This window comes from Ammospiza nelsoni, chromosome 2 (assembly GCF_027579445.1).
Source record: "Ammospiza nelsoni isolate bAmmNel1 chromosome 2, bAmmNel1.pri, whole genome shotgun sequence".
NCBI classification, from domain to species: Eukaryota; Metazoa; Chordata; class Aves; order Passeriformes; family Passerellidae; genus Ammospiza; species Ammospiza nelsoni.
In genome coordinates this window covers 49,497,025-49,517,917 of record NC_080634.1, presented here as the reverse complement: position 1 = coordinate 49,517,917, position 20,893 = coordinate 49,497,025, and the positions used below count along the sequence as shown (strand labels likewise).

The 20,893-nt window shown below is 37.8% G+C and overlaps 1 protein-coding gene across 4 annotated transcripts in view; it reads right to left on the bottom strand.

Moving 5' to 3' along the window:
* CDK8 (cyclin dependent kinase 8) overlaps positions 1 to 20,893 on the bottom strand; it is a 69,316-nt gene that overhangs the window by 46,815 nt on the left and 1,608 nt on the right. For all 4 annotated transcript variants that reach the window (XM_059466773.1, XM_059466774.1, XM_059466775.1 and 1 more), the window contains exon 2: positions 2,571 to 2,646. In XM_059466773.1, coding sequence (XP_059322756.1) covers positions 2,571 to 2,646 — 76 coding nt within the window. The remainder of the gene's footprint in view (positions 1 to 2,570; positions 2,647 to 20,893) is intronic.

The window sequence follows — 20,893 nt, the reverse complement described above, 5'->3', positions numbered from 1 at the left end:
TGGATGAATAGGGCAAAGATAAGGAAAAATACAGCTCTTCAACTAGCTTGATGTGAAACATATTGATTCAATTAGCACAGTAACTGTTAGCTCCACCAAGTAAACAGATGGTTGAAGAAAATCAAAGTTCAAATGATTGAAGGAAAAAACCCCAAACAAATCACTTATTTAAACTGAGTTATAGATTTAGCTCAGCCCATAACCGATTCAGACATCTGAAATCAGGTCTCTAACCCAGTTGAAACCTTTCCCTGTAACTGATGAATTTCAGTAGTTACTTTATTTTTCTTACACTGTTCTCCGACTCAGATGTCTGCATCAAACAGATGTCTTAAAAGAGTAAGTTATGGGCATTTTTAAATATAAAAGTTGCTCAATACTCCAAGCCTGAAGTTAGACATCATAAGACAAAAGCCATGGCAGATCTGTAGAAAGAAGAGCTTCTCTGGGATTTATATCAAACTATATTCTTCCTAGACTGTCACAGAGTAGAAGATACAAGCCTCAGCTCTCCAGAGAAACTGAAATGGATATGGATCATATGTAAACCAAATCATCCTAGTTCCTCCTAACACCACCACATTCTTAACACATTGATGTTAATTTGGATAGTCCAGAACACACTGTAACAAGGTCTGGCATGCAGCCTTGACTTTTTAAGTACAACAACAAATAATTTTATTCTTTATATGTACAGATGACAGGGTATAATACTGCTGGTTAACTCAGCAGCATTTTCACATGTTACATATATTCACATTATCAATATAAACAGTATGATTATTACCATCATCAATTTGATTCATTTCCATAGGAGGTTCATTTTGCTTCCTTTATAACACTAACTGATAGAAGGGTGGAAAAAATCTATTTAACAGAATTAAAATAAACAACACCATTCCAGGGGGAAAAAAATTCTCCTGTTCGCTTCAAACAGCAACATCAAAAGAATAATAAGAAACCAATTCAATCCCAGAGGTCCATAGTGAATTATTAATTCAACTGCAGGAAAATTCAACCACATTATTAGAAGTCAGAAGCCTGGAAGCATAACCAGAAGCAAAGAAGCTCAAGACATATTGCTTCAGGTTTCTCCTTCTATCCCTACACCTGCTTTTGGCTCCATGCCTCTCTTTGCATTCGATACCTGCTTTCTTGGCATCTTTGGTATTTGCACTGTGTTCCCTCCTTCCTTCACCAATCCTGTCACACATGGCCCTGAGTTGTACTGCTGTTCTCTTCCAAAGGCACATGCTGCAGAAGCTCAGAGCACGGAGAAAGCACTCCTGCTGCTTGTTCCTTTTCCATCAATACTGGGGGACCTTGCTGCCCAAGAGGAATGAGGCCAAATCCTTGCTGCCTGTCAGCCAAGTTAATGATTCTAATAATGCACAGAAACTGAATTACAGTCATAGACAGAGCAGAGACACCTCCCTAACACCAGCCAGGCTTCTCCTGCCAAGTTCAAGCAGCACAAACTCTTCAAATCTTTTTAGGTAAATCACTGCAGAAAGACAACAACTTATCCCAAATCTCTCTGAAATGGTAGCTGACATTTTCTAAAAGCATTCAGCCTGAGTCACAGTATTTGGAAAACTTGTGCCCGAGTGGCTGAAAGTAACAAAATTTAAGACCCTGTTTCCTGCTCCTTTAATTCAAAGTGGATGCCTACAATAGCAGAGGGCTCAGCTTTCACCATTGGACAAAAAGAGCATCTCGTAAAGAATACTCTTTGTGCTTCTTTTTCACCTCTGTGCAAGGACTAATGTTTTTGACATCACTAAGCCAACTGGAATTTGACTAAGTGGGAAAGCCTAGTACTCACTTCAGTCATAGAAAATGAAATTTAGGGTGAAGTTTTACACTCTTGAGGAATATGGACTGAAAAGAAACTATTCCCTTCCCACACACACCCTAAATAAGTTGGGCACATTCCCTTTTAGAAAGCAACTTCATTTGAAACCTTTAAAGAACAAACCCAAGCAGCTGTAAAACATAAGAATATACAACAGGTAAGGTTCATAACACCGGGTTTTCCACTACTTCTTCCCAAGCTTCTCATGAACTATAACCAGACATTATTCACCAGTTTCTAAAGACATGAAATATACAAATGTAAGCCTGAAAAACTAAAGAAAATGTTTTGAACAGCATTCATGGCTGTATTACAGCCTCCAAGGCAACAACAGCCTCAGTTTATTCACCTAAACAGAAGTTAAAATGTTTTAATCTCTGTAAACCAATAAGAACTAATTTCCTTAGAAAAAGAACTGAATACTACAAGTCAGACCAAATGTGACATTTAAGTCACTAACGCCAATCCTGTTTTTAAACTGCTGCATTTCAATATAATCTGCCCTGAGGCAGGCAGTTGCAACTTAAAAACAGTCAGTTTCAGACAGCATATATAACAGGTACATAAAATCTCCCATGACATTTGTACTTACTTTATACCTCTACGATAAAAATACAGTATCCACAGTAAAATAACATGACTGAGCAGAAAAATCCAGTAGGCATGCAAATTAATAATTTTAGTAACTTTGCAAGTAAAAACAAGTGTTACTTACTGCTATTTCTCTGCATGCAGACATGGAAATTCCAGTACCTTCTATCTGTTTTAAAGCGTAATCTTTATCATCTTTCCTGTGAAGAGAAAAAGAAATTTGGTTTGTTTTTTTTTAATTGCACCGTAAAGTCAAAGTGAGCTGTTCAGTACCATTCAGAGATCAGTTTCTAATTAATGCAAGTTATGCATGTTATTTTCTTTTCATTCTTTATTAGTTAAATGCCTGGACATCCAGCTAAACTGTAACCAAACCACAACACTCTACAAAGTTAAATAATAAGTTTGCTCTCATTAGATTGACATCACTTAAAAACTTGCTTTTCTAAATGCAATGATTAACACTTCTTCCATTTCTTCCTTCTCTTATCAAAAAGAAAGCACAGCAAACAATTAGCACTAGAAATAAGCGTAGCTAGAGCTTTATCTCACATAAATGTATTACTCTAGAACACAGTAAGTCTCGCCCAAATTTTAATGAATTCTTGACCAGCCCAGAACTAATGTCACATTAAAACACCTTTTCTTTCTCCTAGGTACCAAACTGCAATTGAAACTGCCAAGATTAATTTAAAAACTCCACCAGATGTTAGAGCAATGTGAAGAATCCAGAAGTGGATTCCAGTGGAAGGTGTCCCTGTCCCTGACAGGTGAGCTAGAACTGGATGATCCTGAAGGCCCCTGCCAATCTAAACCATTTTATGAGTCAGTGAAAGTTTGCTTAGGTTCAAATGTATATAACACCCCTAAAAGCAATACTGTGACCTTTCTGTACTTCAACCAGTATATATCTTAGAGTCACTCACTGAAAATGCAAGCCTATCAGTAACTCCAACTACCAAAAGCAAAATCATGAAGAGATAAACTGCAGCAAAAGAAGACCCTGAATTCTTGCTCATTCTCAGCCTCAAAGACTCAAAACTTTTAAGAGATGGAGTGCTTGTCATTCCCACTTCTGGGCAGGCGTCCACTGTGCTCCTGGGGGGTAAGACACTTAACAGCATTGCTTCAATATTTGGAGCACTTTTATAGTCTCAAACCTCTAAGTTACATAAGAAGCCTTATTCATTTTTAATGACTCCAGCTTTCACAGCCATGAAGAGCCATCCTAAAAAAATGAAATTCAACCATCTTTAAGGCACATAAAACTAAGCTGTAGTTAAGGACTGGGAACCAATCTACTTGTTCCTTCCAGTTCTCACAATTTGTAAAACTTTGAATTGCTTTATTTCTACCTAAACCACACACTTCTCCCTATTCATCACCACCAAGGGAATGGAGAAAAAAGTGTGAAATTAATGGGCAAAATCTGAACACAGATAATGAGGAGAATGAACTAACAGCAAGCAGACAAGAGAAGATTTCAGTAAGGGGCAAATTCCATGGATGCAGTGAGATAAAAGACAAGAAAACACACAGCATTTGACACAAAAAAAAAAAAAAAAAAAAAAAAAAAAAAAAAAAAAAAAAAGAAAAAGAAAAAGAAAAAGAATAGGGAAGGCAATGATAGAAGGCATTAAGAAGCTTCCATGTAATAAACCCCTAAAATTTCCTGCCTGGAAAAGAAAGAGACAATGCTGAGCACAAAGTCTCATGGCCAAAACAAGGTGGAGTTACACAATCCCCCAGAGTACATACCTCTATACAAGTTAGACAAAAATAAGTTGCATGAAGCCATTATGATATAAGCACAAAACTGAACTGTGCAACTCATGATGTAAGATTATTACAGGGATCAAAAGCACAAACAGATTTAAGATCAAATAACATAATTTGATCTTTTGATGATCTTTGGTAATTTGATTTTAAGATTAAATTAACACAAACTCATGGTGGATAAGGAAGTTATGGACCACTCCACGAGCAGCTTCTGAACATAACCCCAAGCTGCTTTACAGCACAGAGATTTTGAATGTTGCTGATAGAAAGAGGGGGAAATTTTCACAGCTAAAAATTGTTTTATCCCCTACCTGCCTTAGCAAGCAATGGCTATCCAGCTGTCAACAGAAATATGAAGCAGAATGAATTGGACTATAGGTTATTCTCACTGTCCTACACATTTATCTTCTTCATTTTGAGGTGTCTGGAGAGATCTCTATTTCAAGAGAAGCACTTCCACGCAGCAGCTGTTACATGCATTACCACCACTGTCAGGACAGCGAGCAAAGTGGGCCAGACTAAAGATTCTTCTCATTGCCCTGCTGCTCATCTGCTTAGATTTCAAGGTCTTTGAAGGACAAGTCAGTGTTACCATGAGGTACTACCATAAATCTAGCCATATTACAATGAAGCCTGCCATACACTTAAGATGGTACAACTACTTTTAATTGGTCAAATTTCTGCCAAATTAAATCTGGACTAAAATTCTCCAGACCAGATGGCAGACCTTCTTCGGAAATTTTTAGGGGAAAAAACCCTCAGCTGTTTCCTAGAACAAAACTGGAAGAACGCTCTTTCAGCTGAGGATGTTAACTCTTTCACAGTCAGGGCTTTAATGCTGAAATTCAACAGGGTGCCTCGAAGAACACACCATTTGGTCTCCTCTAAGCAATGAATGAAGTCCTTGAAAAAATTAATCTTCTCACATTAAAGGCCGTTTTTAAGTGCTGAAATCAAGAGCTTCAAAGCCCAATCTTGCTCTGCCCTTACAGCGACCCAGGGCTGTGGGGAATGAACTGCTCCCTTGCTTTGCTCTGCCCAGCTGCTGCAGGTGGGAACTCAGACCAAGTGGCCTCTGCTGGGTCCTCAGCCTACCCATGCAGTCTAGAAGAAATATAGGCACGGCAAAAAGAAGGAAAATAAATTAAGTTTAGGGATAAAGCACATTTTTTAGCACCATGCTACACTCTACTCCAGAATGAGGAAAAAAAATAACCAAAGACTTCTAAGACTTAAATTCTCTGAATTGTGCTGGCAGAGTTGAGATACAAAGCAATAAACCAATTCCTAACCCACTCCTAACATGTTCTACTCTGAGGCTGCTAAAATACCATGATTACCCAACTAAACCCAATGTCAGCTTTTCTATTTATAGGAGTAGGAACATCCTATTTTTACCTTTAAGCCAAGTGGTATTTTCATTGAAAAACCTAATGTAATTCTTTCAGAGCCAAGGAAATTGGGGGAATACTTTTTAAAGGGAGTGGTAAGTGTCTGCAGGAGTGCCAAACACCATGACCAACCTTATTTTACAAAACTTAAAAAAATATTTTGCCAATAATCTGTTTAGAATCATAATGCAGCCCAAGGCTTCTCCATGATTTTGGACATGGGCAATTTCCTTCTCTGAAAATAAAGAGATGTTTGAAGATAAAGAGACATTCAAAGACAAAACAGAAAAAAAAAAGCAGTAAGTAAAAAGAAAAAAAAATTAAAGAAGTCCTGTTTATAAACATCTTCCACAGTGAGTAACAATATGGGCCACTTAGCAGGCTGTATTTTAAGGGCACAGTAAGACTCAATTAAACTGAATTTCTTCCTTCTAACAGAGAGTTCATGTTGGGAAAAATCTGCTTTCATTCCCTGTTGCCTAGAATTTAAACATTAAGTAACCTCAGAAGCTCCTTCACCTACCAGTAGGCTTAGAGAAGCTGGTCAATCTGCAAACTTATTTTCCTACCAACTTATTCGTACTTTCCTGCACTTAAATAGGTTGGTATCTTCAACTCTGTGGTGCTCCCCAGCAGTAACATGCAGCATGAGAGCAGCAAGAATAAGAAAACTCACTTTGTACACTGCTGCTGACAACAGCAGTACTTATTGTAGGAATGAGCAAACTGCATAACCTTGTGGAAAGTCCTCAGAGGGACAACACTAACATCAGAGGTGTAAACTTGAAAAAAAGGTTACACTCAACACTAAGTCCAACAGATTTTAATGACAATAGCAAAAAAAAAAAAAACAAAAAAAAAAAAAAAAAAAAAAAAAAAAACAAAAAAAAACTAAAGTACCATTTAAAAGTCTAAAATATGTTGCACCTAAAAAAAATCTGTATATAAGAAAGGACACCTATTACATAAAAGGCAGATTCTAAAAAAAATTAATTGTTATTTCATCTCACATACCAAAAATGTTGTAGAAATGTATTGCCATAACACTACAATATTCCCTTTACTCAGATCATCAGAGCAGTTCAAAATTCATCTTAGTAATAAATATAGCAGAATAAATACCAAAGCTTTTAAATCAGGGATGATCATGGTAAATTCATGTTACAGTTAAAAATCTCAAATTCAAAATTAACTGGTCACCATGTGGGATTAGTTGTGTCTATAAAGAAGGAGATGTAAAATATGACTGCAGTTAAACATGTGAAGAAAACAGCCAGTTAAGTTTTCAACTACCAAAGGGAACTATAAATGCAGTATCTCTTCTACAGAAAATTAACTGTTTATGCCTCTTATTCCCTAAAAATAAAAAAAAACTGATAATGAAAGATAAGCCTACTAATAAAACATGTGTAGGGTTTTTTTTTAATTTCTACATGTTAAATTATGAAAATCAAACACAACAGCAAAGTACAACATTTAGGAGACTTGGCACTTTCATTTTGTGGCATCATTCGCTGTCTCTTCTCCCACGTCACACCAGTGGAAATTTTTGGTTTTATTTTTAAATAAATTAGAATCACCCTAGTCATACAAGAGATCCAATGAAGTCTACAGGAAGCAGTAATTCAGTTCCTGGGAAGTGCGTAAATGCACAAATGCAGTTTTTGTAAGATTTAATCCTTTTATACTAAATGCCCATAATACAACCACAGCAAACATTTAAATACAAACCATAAGAAGACATCATTTTCTAGAAAGCACAGCAAGATGAGAACAGACTTGGTACCCAATCAAATGATGACTTGCAAAAATAGATTTATCTATTTCCCACAGATATTATCAACACCACATATGTGCATTAAATAATTTTGCCAGAATAAGTTATTTATACTAGTAGTTCTAATTGTTTTGCATTTTGTACCTATTAACTACCATTCCAGCGTGTTGGAGAACCAAGGGGCAAAGAACACAAGAGGTTCAGGTTCTCAGTGCCTTCTTGGCATTGGTTTTCACATCACAGCACACTTTCACAACTACACATTCTTAACACTAGTGGCACAGTCCTGGTGAAAGGAAGTAGAGGGAAACCAAGTTAGGGACAATGCTAACAAACTGGAGACACTCAAGTCCATGTGACCAGGTGGGCTGCATTTAAGGGTGCTTAACGGTGCTGGCAAATGTCATTGCAAAGCCACTCTGTCACTGGCAAAAGGTCACAGTGCACACTGGCAGGTTCCTGATCATTGGAAAAGGGCAAATACTGGGACTCTCTCTGAGAAGGGCAAAAAGATTCAGTGATACTATAAGCCAACCAGCCGAATCTCAGTCTACGAAAAGGTTACGCAGCAAACCCTCCTTGGAAGCTTTAAGGAAAGCAGATGACTGGGAACAACTTGCAAGGATTTTCCAAGGATAAGTTGTGTCTCATCAACCTGAGTGTGCCATACAATGAGAGGACAGTGAAAAAGCACTGGATGTTACCTTGACCTTAGCAGAGCTTGCGACATGATCTCATCATACATTCAGGGCCAAATGAGAGAGCCTGGACAGCACGCAGCTGCATGGGGCTGAGCTGCCGAGGTTATTTCTCAACAAGCACATAAACTGCCTTTAAAACTGAAGAATGCAGTAAAATTTAAATTTACATTGTCACAACAGCGGAGAATGAGAAATGTTGCAAATTGTAAAGACATTTAAATGTATGGAACCCAGCAGTTATCACTGCACACGTTTCAATGTACAATGCTGACCAGGTATAACTCTGCAGAATGAGATATAACAGTTCTGTGAGGACAGAGGGTAACAGTCAAATAGCAAAAATTATGGGCATCAGCAGAAAATAAATTGTACAGGAAAAAATGGATATTGGCTACTAGATACAACAGCTGAGAAGTCACACTATAAGCACCTGACTTCCCAGAAACACATTCAGGTCAAAAGTTTTGTCAAGCTAATTAGCACACACAGTAAATCTCATCACTGACCCTGTATCTTCAGGTAATCCTAAAATAAAGAAAAAAATCCTATAAATCATTCTCTCAAAAATATCTGAGCTAACAATGATGCAATGACAACCACTTCATCTTCTTGTAATTTCCTTTTTACAAAACCTGCTGGTTTTCACATATCAAAATGTTTTCCAATTATGTTGACAAAAATGTTGACAAAAAGAACTGAAAAATACTAAGAAGTTTTGCACAATGGCTTGCTTTGAGTCAATGAGTTGCTGCTGAAACAACCCCTTTTTCATACACACACACACACTCCTGTCCTTTGCACCAGAGCCCAGGCACTCATTTTCTGATGGAGATGAGCTTCTTCTGACCTTATTCAGAAAGATATTTCCAGATTTTTCTTTGGTACACTTTCTGCCCCATTAGTACACTGAAGTGGCCTGCTGAGCGCTCAGATGAACACCAGACTTGGATAAAAATGAAAAGCAGACATAGCAGAAGTACAGCAGTTCCTGTCCACATTTAGGATGACGTTAGATTAGCTTCTAACCAGTACTTCTTTTTCCACATCAGCTGGATGCAGTACATTCACAATTGCCAGCTAAGTGCAGCACCCCCTGCAGAAGTAATTATGATCACTGGAAAAATTCACCATAGCTAAAGACACATTTTTCAAAATACGGAAACAATATAAACTAAAATTATGTTCTTCTCTTATAGAGGTTTAAGAAGGACTTAGAAGTTATTTTACTTTTACTGATGCTCTATGCATATTATGAATATAAATTCCCAAAATTTATTATTCTAAAATCTTAATTTTACAAGAGTCACTCATGGGTTTTGTCTTATGAGCACATTTCAGTTAAACTGGCTAAAGTAAGTTGGACGAAATCAAATCAGAAGATAAATATTAGCTCAAATTATTGCTTCTTCATTTGACTGAACTCAAAAACATTTTGAAAAATGCAGTAGTTCTATAACATGCATTAAACCTACACGAAATAGGTTAACATTATCTTCTCTATTATAAACTGTGTTCCACACAACCAAAGCATGACTATTTTTAAAAGTTCAGATTTATTCAAGCCTGGAGTATTTAAATGTATTTACAACCAGCTTAAAGTTTATCCCATCATAAATTCTAGCTTGTTCTTTTCAAGAAAGAAATCTGCCAAAACTGAGATAAAATCCCAGATTTTGTCATGAAAGCCTCTTATATATTAATATATGAGAAAGGATTATGAATAATACAATCTAGTCAGAAAATCCATGAATCTGAATATTGTTTTAAGCATTTCAGCTAAAAAGAGCAGTTTACAACTCTTCTCTCCTCTACAAAGAGAACATGAAAATAAATAACATCTCATTCCAGGAAGAGAAGGGAATCAAGTGCAGCTGGTACTAGTTAATCAGCAGATAAGATTAAATTCAGTTCATAAAGTGTGACTTCTTTCATATTTGTCCTTGCCACTAAAAGCAGTATCTTCCACCCATTCTAATACAGATGCCAGCATTAGGACCTCTTCAAATTATCACACACTCAAGGGTGCTCACTCCCAAAGGGAAGATTTCAGACAGCTTCCCCATTTATACAGAAATAAATGTTATTTACCTCTTCAACTTCAAATGTGAGATAGACAAAAAATAAAAAATAAAAATGCATGGAAACATGTTAAAAATAAACAACAAAACCCAAACCAACAAAAATCAAAAAGTGGTATTCAACTGTCTAGAATTCGCTAGAGCTGAATGAAGTCTCCAAACAATACACCATCCCTGCAAAACTTGCACATTGCAAAACTCAGAAAAATTGATAGAAATTTCGTATTTCATTTTAATTACCCTGCTGTTCTCTCCTTTCTCTTCTTTTTTTCTGGAGATGTAACAAAAATACATGCCTTAATGCTAGGTAGCGAATATCTTGCAAGTTTGTCAATAAGTTCTAGCTGAATTAAAAATTTAACTTAAGGTGTAGCAGAAAGATCTTATTTAAAATGTAAACATTAAACAATCCAGCAGAAGAAAAAAAAATTAAGACTTCCCTCTAAGACAAAATTTCAATAAATTTGCATGGTAAGGGTTGGGTTTTTTCCCCTTTTGAAGACATGTACATGATACACAGAAAAAGCAGAGGCAAAAGACAGCATATGCAAAAGCAGGGAAAAAAGACAGTTTGTGCTCTTCATTGTTGCTATTAGCCCCCTGCTGCCCCCGCCCCCATATAGCTTATCCTCAAAGTAATGCTTCAGAATGAGTCAACACTTCAATATTTTTAATATTTTTAAAGTGCAAAAAAAGCAATTTTTAGACTGTGTACTTTTAAAAAAGCAAAAAGAAAAACCTTTACCAAAGGATAGAAGCATATAAGGTGCACAGTTTTTCACTGAAGCTGGTTTCATGGACTCGGATCTGATTTTACAAGAAGTCATATGAAAATAAAAGCCCATATTACTCACCTCAATGCTAACACAAATAAATTAGTCCAGGGGAAAATGCATTAACAGAACTGAATTTATTAAAGGTCTAGCTAAGGCATCAATATTTTTCCATTCCCAAAATACTTAGGAGGACATGGCGAGATCGCTGGGCCAGAACAGCATCATTATTTTTATCAGATAGCAAGGCTCATGCTGAGAATACTTTCTACTTCAAAATAAATCCTTCAATAATCAGAGCTTTTAATGGGTAAGGAAAAAGTATTCTCCAAAGCTGGAGGAAAAACCATCAACAGCAAGCCAATAAATACAAGGGCTTCTGAGATGGCTGATGTGGTAAACAGCAATTACTGATTCCCTTTATTCCTTTTGTTCTTAGATTTTTTTTTTTTAATTAACAACTTTTGCCACAACATGTAGTTTGGCAGCAAGTTCAAAGCAACCAAGTAAACCACTGTAAATGTGGTTCTTCTGATCTAAGAATTTGCTGCGGTCAAAAGGAAAGTCTTCTTTCAACATCTCTGCCTTGCTGCTCTCCCAGCCAAAACATTCCCTTCCTTTATGCCAGCTCTGATCTGTGCCACACTCCATGACAGAACTCACTTCCTGCATTCTCCTAAGAGTTATCTACTTCTGAAAAAAGAAGTTAACTAATGTTAAGTAAGTTCACTAACATAGGTTAACTAATTCTGTCCATTTACAGCAGGGTACAAGGAGGATCAAAACCAGCATTAACAAAGTAAGAGCAAAAGACAGCAAACGAATGAGTAAAGGAGAGACACAGAGATGGAGGAGAAAAAGCAAGATACCACTCGATTCACACCCTGCTTTCCAGTGGTAATACCCCAGGAATTATAGCTGTCCATAACTCAAAAAAACAGAAAAAAAGGGCAAAAAAACCCCAACAAAAAAGACCATCTTGCCAATAGCCCTGCAACTAGCTCCAGCACAAAATTTCTGCAGGGGAGAGAATCCGTGGGATTTGGTTCTCTTTTCGTCTCTTAATACACAAAACTGTAATTTGACAGCCAGCCTAAAACCTAGGTTTAAATCCACACAATTATGAAGATCACTCCTATGAGATTAGCTGATGGGCAGCAGACCCCTGCTCCAGACTCAAAGCTCCATGGTGCTTTACCAAAGGTCATGGCAGTCTTACCAGTCCTTTTATAGGAAACAAAACAAGTGCCTACACAAATGATCTCTAAAGGAAAAGATTGCTGCAATTCATCTGCACTTTCCTTCTCTTCTTCAGATTGCTCTTAACTCACCTCAGTATTTTCATCATTGCAGAAACTAGAAGCGGCATAAAGACAGCACAGCATTTCAAAGCATCAACTACAAACTGGGTTAAAACACAGGTCTATACTCCAGAAAGCCATCATTTCATTGCGTAATTTCTATTTTTGACCCATTTTTCATCAGTAGTCAAATCTATGACATTACTTTGTTTACACAGAAGAAGCAACATATTTGCTGCTTTTAAAAAAAGCCTAACAGTCACAAACTCACTATCGCAGGAGCTACAAGTCTACAGATTATATTAGCTTATTTATTGGCCTTAAGAGAATTCTCTTTCAGAAATGTATCCAGTCACTGAACAACTGTTTCTTCTCAATGGCACTCAAGATTTCAGATACTTTACCCATCCCGTACTCTCACAGACAAAAAAATCCTTGTCCATGAGAATGAATGAAGTTTTCACACAGACACTACTCCACATTCCCGAGTTTTGTTGCTGGTTCTGTGATGAAGGAATTAGAAGCACCTACAATACTGAAAATAAGACTTACACCAACACTGGCAGTTTGCTTTGTGCTCCACTCCATTGCTATTAAGTTCTGTGATTCTCTCTGCTTTTTAGCAATTGCTTGCATTGAACTGGCACTTTCATGAAAGTGTAATTATAAACTCCACAACTGTTTTCTTAAACAAAAATTAACTTGTGTGTGTCTAAAGAAAGGACCATTTTCCCAAACAAATAGCTCCACATCAAGTACAATGTGTTATTGGGAGATGGTGATGGTCAGGGTAAAGCCCTCATGATCAGCCCTTGCCTTCAGTATCCCAAGTAACACTCATCAGCAAAGCTTCTCCCCCATTATTTATGGCAAGCAATTTCCATACAAAACTTTTGAGGAGCACTGACTCCTGGGAGACACCACTAATGACCTCTCACCATTATTTAACATCTCTAACTTCTCCATACAGAGAAGGACCATCTCTAAATTCAGCTTTAGTCTCTGGTAGGAAGCTTAACAGGATGCCTTTTGAAAATATAGTTAAGATTACATAAACTGCATTGTCTTTAGCCTATATTTTAACTCCATTGATGCATTCTAATTGACTTATGAAGTGCTGAATGTGTTTTGCAAGACTGTTCTCTCCATCTCAGCACCTACCATGGGTCCACTATCTCTGCTTTTGGTTCACCTTATCAATTAGTAGTTTCCACTTTCCAGAAAGTCCTTTTAAAATCTGATCTCACCACTGCCCCTTTCCAGCCTTTCATAACTGAGACATTTTAAAGCACAGGGTTATACTTTCTGGTTAGAAATTTGCTCCTTGACAACTGTCTGCACCTGAGACAGATCCCTCAATCACTGTCTTCACTGCTAATCCTTTAAGTTCTTTCATAATGTCTACATTCACTTTGCTCCTATTTCTTTATTCATCCTTCAGAGAAGACTTAATTTTTCAAAGAACATATCGTCACTCCCAAGGGCTTCTTTATTCTACTATTTGAGCATGTCACATTTTTTTAATTGATGGGTTTAGAGTACCTACTCACTCTCAGTCACTGAGAGCCCAGCAAAGCTTCAAAAACTGTTCCCAGGCAGCTTGCAACACTTCACCATCTTGGCTCTCTTTTAGCTTTGAGAGACCATCTCCTCCCACCACCCCTCATATTTTCTTTTTTAACTGAAGTGGTACTTCAAGCAGGTTTTTTTTTTAACCCTGTACAGATTCGGCATATGCCAGGAGCAAAGAACAACCCATGTTTATCAGAGACGGTCCTCGGTAGTATTGGTTTCCATCTCTCACCCTACTGTAGGCCAGCTCCCAAGTTGATCCTTCCTCTTTACGTGCCCTACCTGTTTCACTAAGCAACTACTCATTACCGTGAAGTTTTGTCTTGGCATTCCTCACTGCCCAAAAGCAGCCACCTACATGCAATGAAGCTAACAAGCCATTCATTTCTGCATTCTCTGCTTTGCAGCCTCACTGATCCAACACAGCACAGGCAAACAAGTCAGGCAGATGTAAATGCAGTCCTAATGATATTGTTCCCCCACCCTTACACTCCACCCACAGACCTTTCCGTGTTGCAATAGCTGGTCTTTTTTAAACGTCTTTTGGTATCTGACACTCATCTGGCAGAGTCACATAAGCTTCCAGTTGGGCTTTTACACAATGGAACTAACATAACAGCGAATGGCACTCTTAGCACATTTAATTGCAAGGGGTTGTTTTGTTCAACTCTGCTTAAATAGGATTGATGTTCACCCAAAAAGAAACGAGAGATTTTGAAAGCCAAGCTGTTCAAGAACAAAAAGTTAGTTAAGATTCAAATTACAGTCAGGGACAAGTTTGCTGCCTTGGTGTCTTCAAGTTCCCCCCAGGTAAAGCTTGCTCTAGTTGCTCTGATTAAGCTTCATACCTTGCTCAGAGGTTCTGTGAGAAAACACACTTGATGAAACCTGATTTTCCAAGGCTTCATCGTGGGATTATCCAGTTATCTGAATGCAAATCGTAATTGGAAGTACATCTGAAGTTAGGGCTCCCCACTCACAGGGTAAGGCTATGCTTCTCACAGAAAGCGTATCTTGGCCAGAATTACAAAGTCGAATCAAGAGTTTTCTGCAATTCAGATCCTTTTGTATTTCAAGTTCTCAGCTGCACTTATTTTTTAACACAGACAGTAATGAATTGAGTCTTCATTTTTAGAGCAACTCTCAAGTGTCCTTTATTCAAATGTCAACATCTTGTATGCAAGGTGTTACAAGCACACAGCAGAGCTTTCCCAGAAAAACAGGCAGATTGTTTCAGTGACCTTTAGTTGTGTTCTTGCCTGCTCATAAAACGTGCATTTTTTCAAGGATAATTTTAATTTTTGATGTTTAGGCTAGCATCTGTAGTTGAGAAAAATCATTATGCTCTCTCGAACATTTTGTCCTTTAAAAAGTATCTGCAGCTTTAATCATGGCTTATACAGTTCTTTTCCTGCAAATTCTAAACTGATTGCACAATATGCTTTGCCATACTACCATTTAACACTCAAGGTTGTTAAGAAGCTGTTGAATAGAAACTGTTTTCTGAACAGCAGTATCTTTTTGCTTGAGTGTCACACAATCTTACAAGCACTCTGCCATCCAAATGCTCCTATGATTAAGTCAGACTTTCAATAGGATGTGCAAAAAAACCCGTGCAACAGGGCAACATTAGTAGAATCCTCCACTAAAAAAAAACCAAAAAACAACAGAATATTAAATGGTCTATCCAGCACCCTTCCTATATAATCTACTAAGGACTTTGTATGCTTCTGTATAAAATTCAATATATTTATTCATAAAATCACAGAATGGTCTGGGTTGGAAGGAACCTTAAAGATCATGTAGTGATTTCAAAACTCAAGCAGCTATCTCTCAAATGGGAAGCCTCAACACACAGAAGTTAGCAATTCATTCACAAGTAGCCTAACAAAAAATTGTAACTATGAATAAAGCTAGGGCTGTAATCCCAAATGTGCTATTATGGGGCTTGACAAGGTCTCAGAAACCATTTGCTGAGCCTTGGAGGAGACAAGAGAGAACAGCAGGCTAGCCAGCCAGAACACAAAACCCTCCTGAATGGTTATCAGCCCGCACGTAGCAGTAACATGCAGCATTACTTGCCAAGCTCACAAAGAAAAGATGCGGGACAGTGGGGGGAGAGAAGCATGAGAGTTCAGCACCGGGGGGATAAAGCCTGACACTGAAACTTTATTCCCATCCACTCACAAAACACAGACTTCTCTACTCTAAACTCAAGGCTGCTTTACAGTTGAAGGCTACCAGAAAGAAAAGCAAGCCTTTTATCAGCAGCACTGTTCTGTGACAACACAGCCTCCTGTACAATCAGCACCCTCAAAAACGAACCCCTACTCTCTAATGGGACATCGCGTACACGCGATAGCCACTCCACGCCCCCACTATTCACACATATTACTGTAATTTATAAATCCAGAATCAAACTACATGGAGACAGACCTCTGCTGTTTTTCTTTCTTGTTTTGCAACACTACTTTCATAGCCTCTTCTCTGTACCTGTCATAAGCTTCGGGTAGGAATGAAACACCAACTCACCTTTGCTGCAGGGCATGAAAATAAATCAACACATCTGTGACAAGATAACAAAAGATCACACCAAATAAGGTCCAAAGGCCACAGCAGGACTCTCTCAACCACACATCTTAAAAATCTATGAAGCCTCCAGCCATGTAACCGGGTGAGAAGGGAAGGAAGAAGATGGAAGACAGTTAAAAGAGTGGTTGACCAGAAAAATGTAAGAGCACAAGACTTTATGCAATATGGCATGCCTACCTCATTATGTAGATACAGTTTAATTAGGAACTTTGTAACTACTATGGTGAAGGATCCAAAAGAGACTCGGGGCATATATTTTAAGAAGATAATACCACATATTACATACATAAATAAAGTTTGTGGCATTTAGAAATTCCACACCACTGTTGACAGGAGTCAGAAGCCAAAGGCTTGCATGCCAGCTCTGCGGTTCTCACCACCTGCGTGCCATCTCCACCAACTGCTTCGGGTCAAAACAGTTGAAATCAACACACAAACATTCAGCCAAAAACAACAACGACAAAATCACCACTGAGAGAAGACAAGAGTTGTCTGGAAATTTATAGTGAAAACTAATAGCATGAAGTTCATGACATAATTCCTATAAAGGCTCCATACAGAACTAATCAAGACGCTTCAAGTCCAGCCCCACTGTTTCACTTCTCACCAAGTAAAATTTTAACTCATTACTTGTGGCACTCCCAAATTCTAGGTAATGTGGTAAATTAATGTGTAGAAAATTCCCAAAGCCAAGAAATGTTTATAACATATATAATTAGAAAACAGCTTCTAATTGTAATAGTGAAAATTGTAGCATCTGTATTGTCTCATCCTTCACATGACACTAAAAATAGAATAAAAGTTTTAAAAATGCTTCTCACCTGCCCCATCTCTAAGTCAGAAAAAGACTTAATCTGACATGTTGATTTAGAACTTGACAAAGTAAGTGATTACTTATCCAATACAACTCAATCAACACACACTCACAAACACAGACAAACTGGAACTCATCTGCTAACTACCCTATGAAGGGCCAGAAAGTAGTTTAGTGTTAAAAAAAAAAAAAAAAAAAATCACCAAAACTCAGAATTCCTGAAGCAAGCAAAAGCAGTTCTTCTGCATCCATTACAGAGCTTGGCCTGATCTCTAAGCGAGCATCTGAACTTCTACAGTTACAACAGTCAGAAGTGACTGGTTTTGACATTACAGAACAGACACTATGCTCTTATCATTTCCCTTCAACAACAGGTTATGCAGTTATCTACATTGCATTAAAATATTTTATGTTTTCCAAAAACATTCCAGGTCATCCATCTTCAAATGCTGTGAAACAAGAATAGCACAAGAATCTTGCACATTACCCAAACCATTCATTATTTTATCTAACTTAAACAGTTCTGCCTTCTCTATCTTCCAAGATAAATATTCCTCATCCCTTCAGTTTCTCTTTATACAAGAGGTTCTGAGAGACAATCAAAATTCTTGCAATATCCTTTAATTGGTAGGTAGAAACTAATGTCACATTAGAGATTATGCAACCCAATAACATACTGGACATTGACTAGATTTCCACCATTCTGTTTCTTTTACAACTTAGACAAACCCTCAAGGGGAGAAAAAAAGTAGATTAGATTTGACTGCTTGAAGCACACAAGATGGATTCTCATAATGCCAATTACAATGTGTCAGTAGGTTCAAATTAAGCAATCTACTCCCCCACGTACAGCAATACTTGCAACACAGAACTCTAAGTGCTGAAATTACAAAAAAAAAAAAAAAACAAGGTCCAATTCCACTTGTGTTTGGGACCAACACCACTTCTCACAGTTCCTGACAACAACTAGGACAGCACCAGTTTGCTTAGTGTTGGTTTCCCACCTTCAGTCTCACCACTCAAGTCTCTTCCCAAGAGATTAGGAAAGCTTTCAATAAAGCACCAGGGAACATTTCTACAGTTCAAGACCCTCAATTACATAATTTTTTTGCTGTTGTAATTAAAAAGTTAGATACTGCCTAACAGGGACATTCAGTAGTTTCTTATTCTCATCCAAACCACATCCAATAAACAGGAAAAATGATTATTTGGAAACCCTCCAAACTGCCACTGAAATAGTCAGCCCTCCTCCAGAGAAGAGACTTCTCTCTCATATTTCTGACTATAGCTGTACCATAAAAAGGGAGAGGAGAGCCAAGAAAGCAGTGGAAGACGGATCCCAGTAAGCCTGGGAACTCGCTCGCAGCACAAGGTGCCAGCCCCAGGACAGCCTGTACCTCCTGTGCTGCTCAAGCTGGGCAGCCAGGCTTGCACCAGACACCCCAGTGTCCTGCCACCTCAGTCTGCCCATGACTGGCACTCAGCTCCCAAGGAGCTGCAGGGAAAAAAGAGTAAAAACAGTAGATCTGCATGCCAGTTCACACAACAAAAACTGCTGGCTTATTTTACAAGTCCTGCATAAGTCAAATAGGTAGATTTAACAGCTGGGTTGAGCAGTGTTCCTGAGGGAGCACCCAAATGGCACATAAGGCAAATTTTATGCAGGAAGTAACTGACATTTGCTGGACAAAAAAAAAAAAAAAAAAAAAAGGTAAACTATCCTACAAACACTAGAGATGAGCAACAGTTCCTTTATCTGACGACATGCCATGCCTGCAATGCCTGCATTCCCTTCCCAGTGCACACCATTAGAGTCAAATGTCTTCTTGTACACCTTCATGCTACAAAAATAAACCCCATTAGAGCCAAATGCTTCTTTCTGCTATAAAAATAAACCCCATCAATTCACAGATTTTGCTCTAAGCAGGTTTTAGAGCCCACTGCAGGTACTGCACTGATGAAAAAGACACCACCATCCAATAAAAAGCCAGGAAGATTAAACCACCTAGACAGACCACAAACTTAAAATAGAAGAGATTAAAATAAAAACTCCAGAATACCATTTTGCTGCAGGCGGTGCATCAGATAGAGCCCAATTATGATGCCTGACATTGTCAGCTGATTTGGGTTCAGTTGGGTCAAGTTTGGCAAGTAATATGTGAGAAATGTCCATGGAGCTGTACCTGGTGATCCTCTGAGATGGACCAGTAAAGACCCCAAGCCTCATCTTGTGGCAAAGGGCACTGCAGGGCTGCACCGGCTTTTTTCTTGGAGCAAGGCATGAAAGAAACCCTGGTTACACTCCTATTTGGACACCAGCACACATACCACAGGACACCTCTCCTTCATTAGAAGGATTCTCACTCCATCAAGATTCCTGAAAGACTGTCAGGAAATACTCCTGTGTAGTTCCAGTGATGCAATTAATTTCCTAGGACTAGGATACACAGCTGCTATCTAGTTTTCAACTGCCTTACTGCACCTCAGAGGCAGCTGTAAAACCTGTAAAGCAGTAAAATAAAAACTAAAAAAAAGGGAGGTGCAGCTGTACTGCAGAGACTGCTGCTAGTATTCTAGAACTGGGTTTTATCACCAGGAGCCTTAGAAGAAACATTTTAACAAACTTAATTACAAAAATTTAGTTATTTTTTGTGAGCCTTCTATCTCTTAGTCATCGTAGTAGAAGATGTCATTTAAGAAAAAGCTGACCCAGTACTGTTAACAAAGTATTTGCAGTCCTGCATACCACTCTTCAAAGCACTACAAAAATTACCATGCATATCTTAGAAGATTTGTGCTACTTTAATTTGAGAATTAGAATCATGTAGCAAAGTTTAAAGAACACTTGTAAATTCAAGGGAATGATAAAAAATAAAGTTTGAGCTGTATAGACTCTGGAAACAACTGAAAAATTATTGATCCATCATTACTTACCATTACTAAAACAATGCAAGAGTATGTTTTGAATATATTTATGTACAAATAAACAAATACTGAACTCTGTTGCAGGAACTCCCCACCACTGGATGTAACATCCATCCATTACTACAGCTTCAGGAACATTAAATGTTATTACTAAATGTTATTATTTGCTTCTCTGATTTAACTAATTCCCTCTGGATAAAAGGATGTAAACAAAACCCTCAACTTCAAGCCTAATTCCACTCTTGTAATTTAATATCACACATGTACAAATGCATTACAAGCTGCAAAACCATCTATGGATGCTTCTAGTTTACATATTTCAGTGACCGTCCAAGGACAGTTACACAGGATATTTAAAAGAAAAAGTTTTCAGAAATCAGAAAGGCAAATGGGAAGTATTACGGAAAGGGATGGGAAACAAGGCACTAAATGAACAACAAAGCACAGAAAAAAAGGAGATAATATACATCACTTATCTTTTCCTTTTTTTTCCCCCCAAACTTTAAGCAAATACTATACCTTGATTCCCCCCTCATCAAAAGTGAAAATTTAAAAATATATGCATATTACTGTAAAACCACGTTCAAGCAACTATCCATTTTTAAAGCAAACAATTCCATTTTTTGCCGTAATTTCTCAAAACAGCAGCATTTTCAAACATTCTCTCCCAAACAACATCAAGCAGACCGGTAATTTCACCAAAACTGCTTCAGCAGTACGACATGCTGAATTCCCTACACGCTG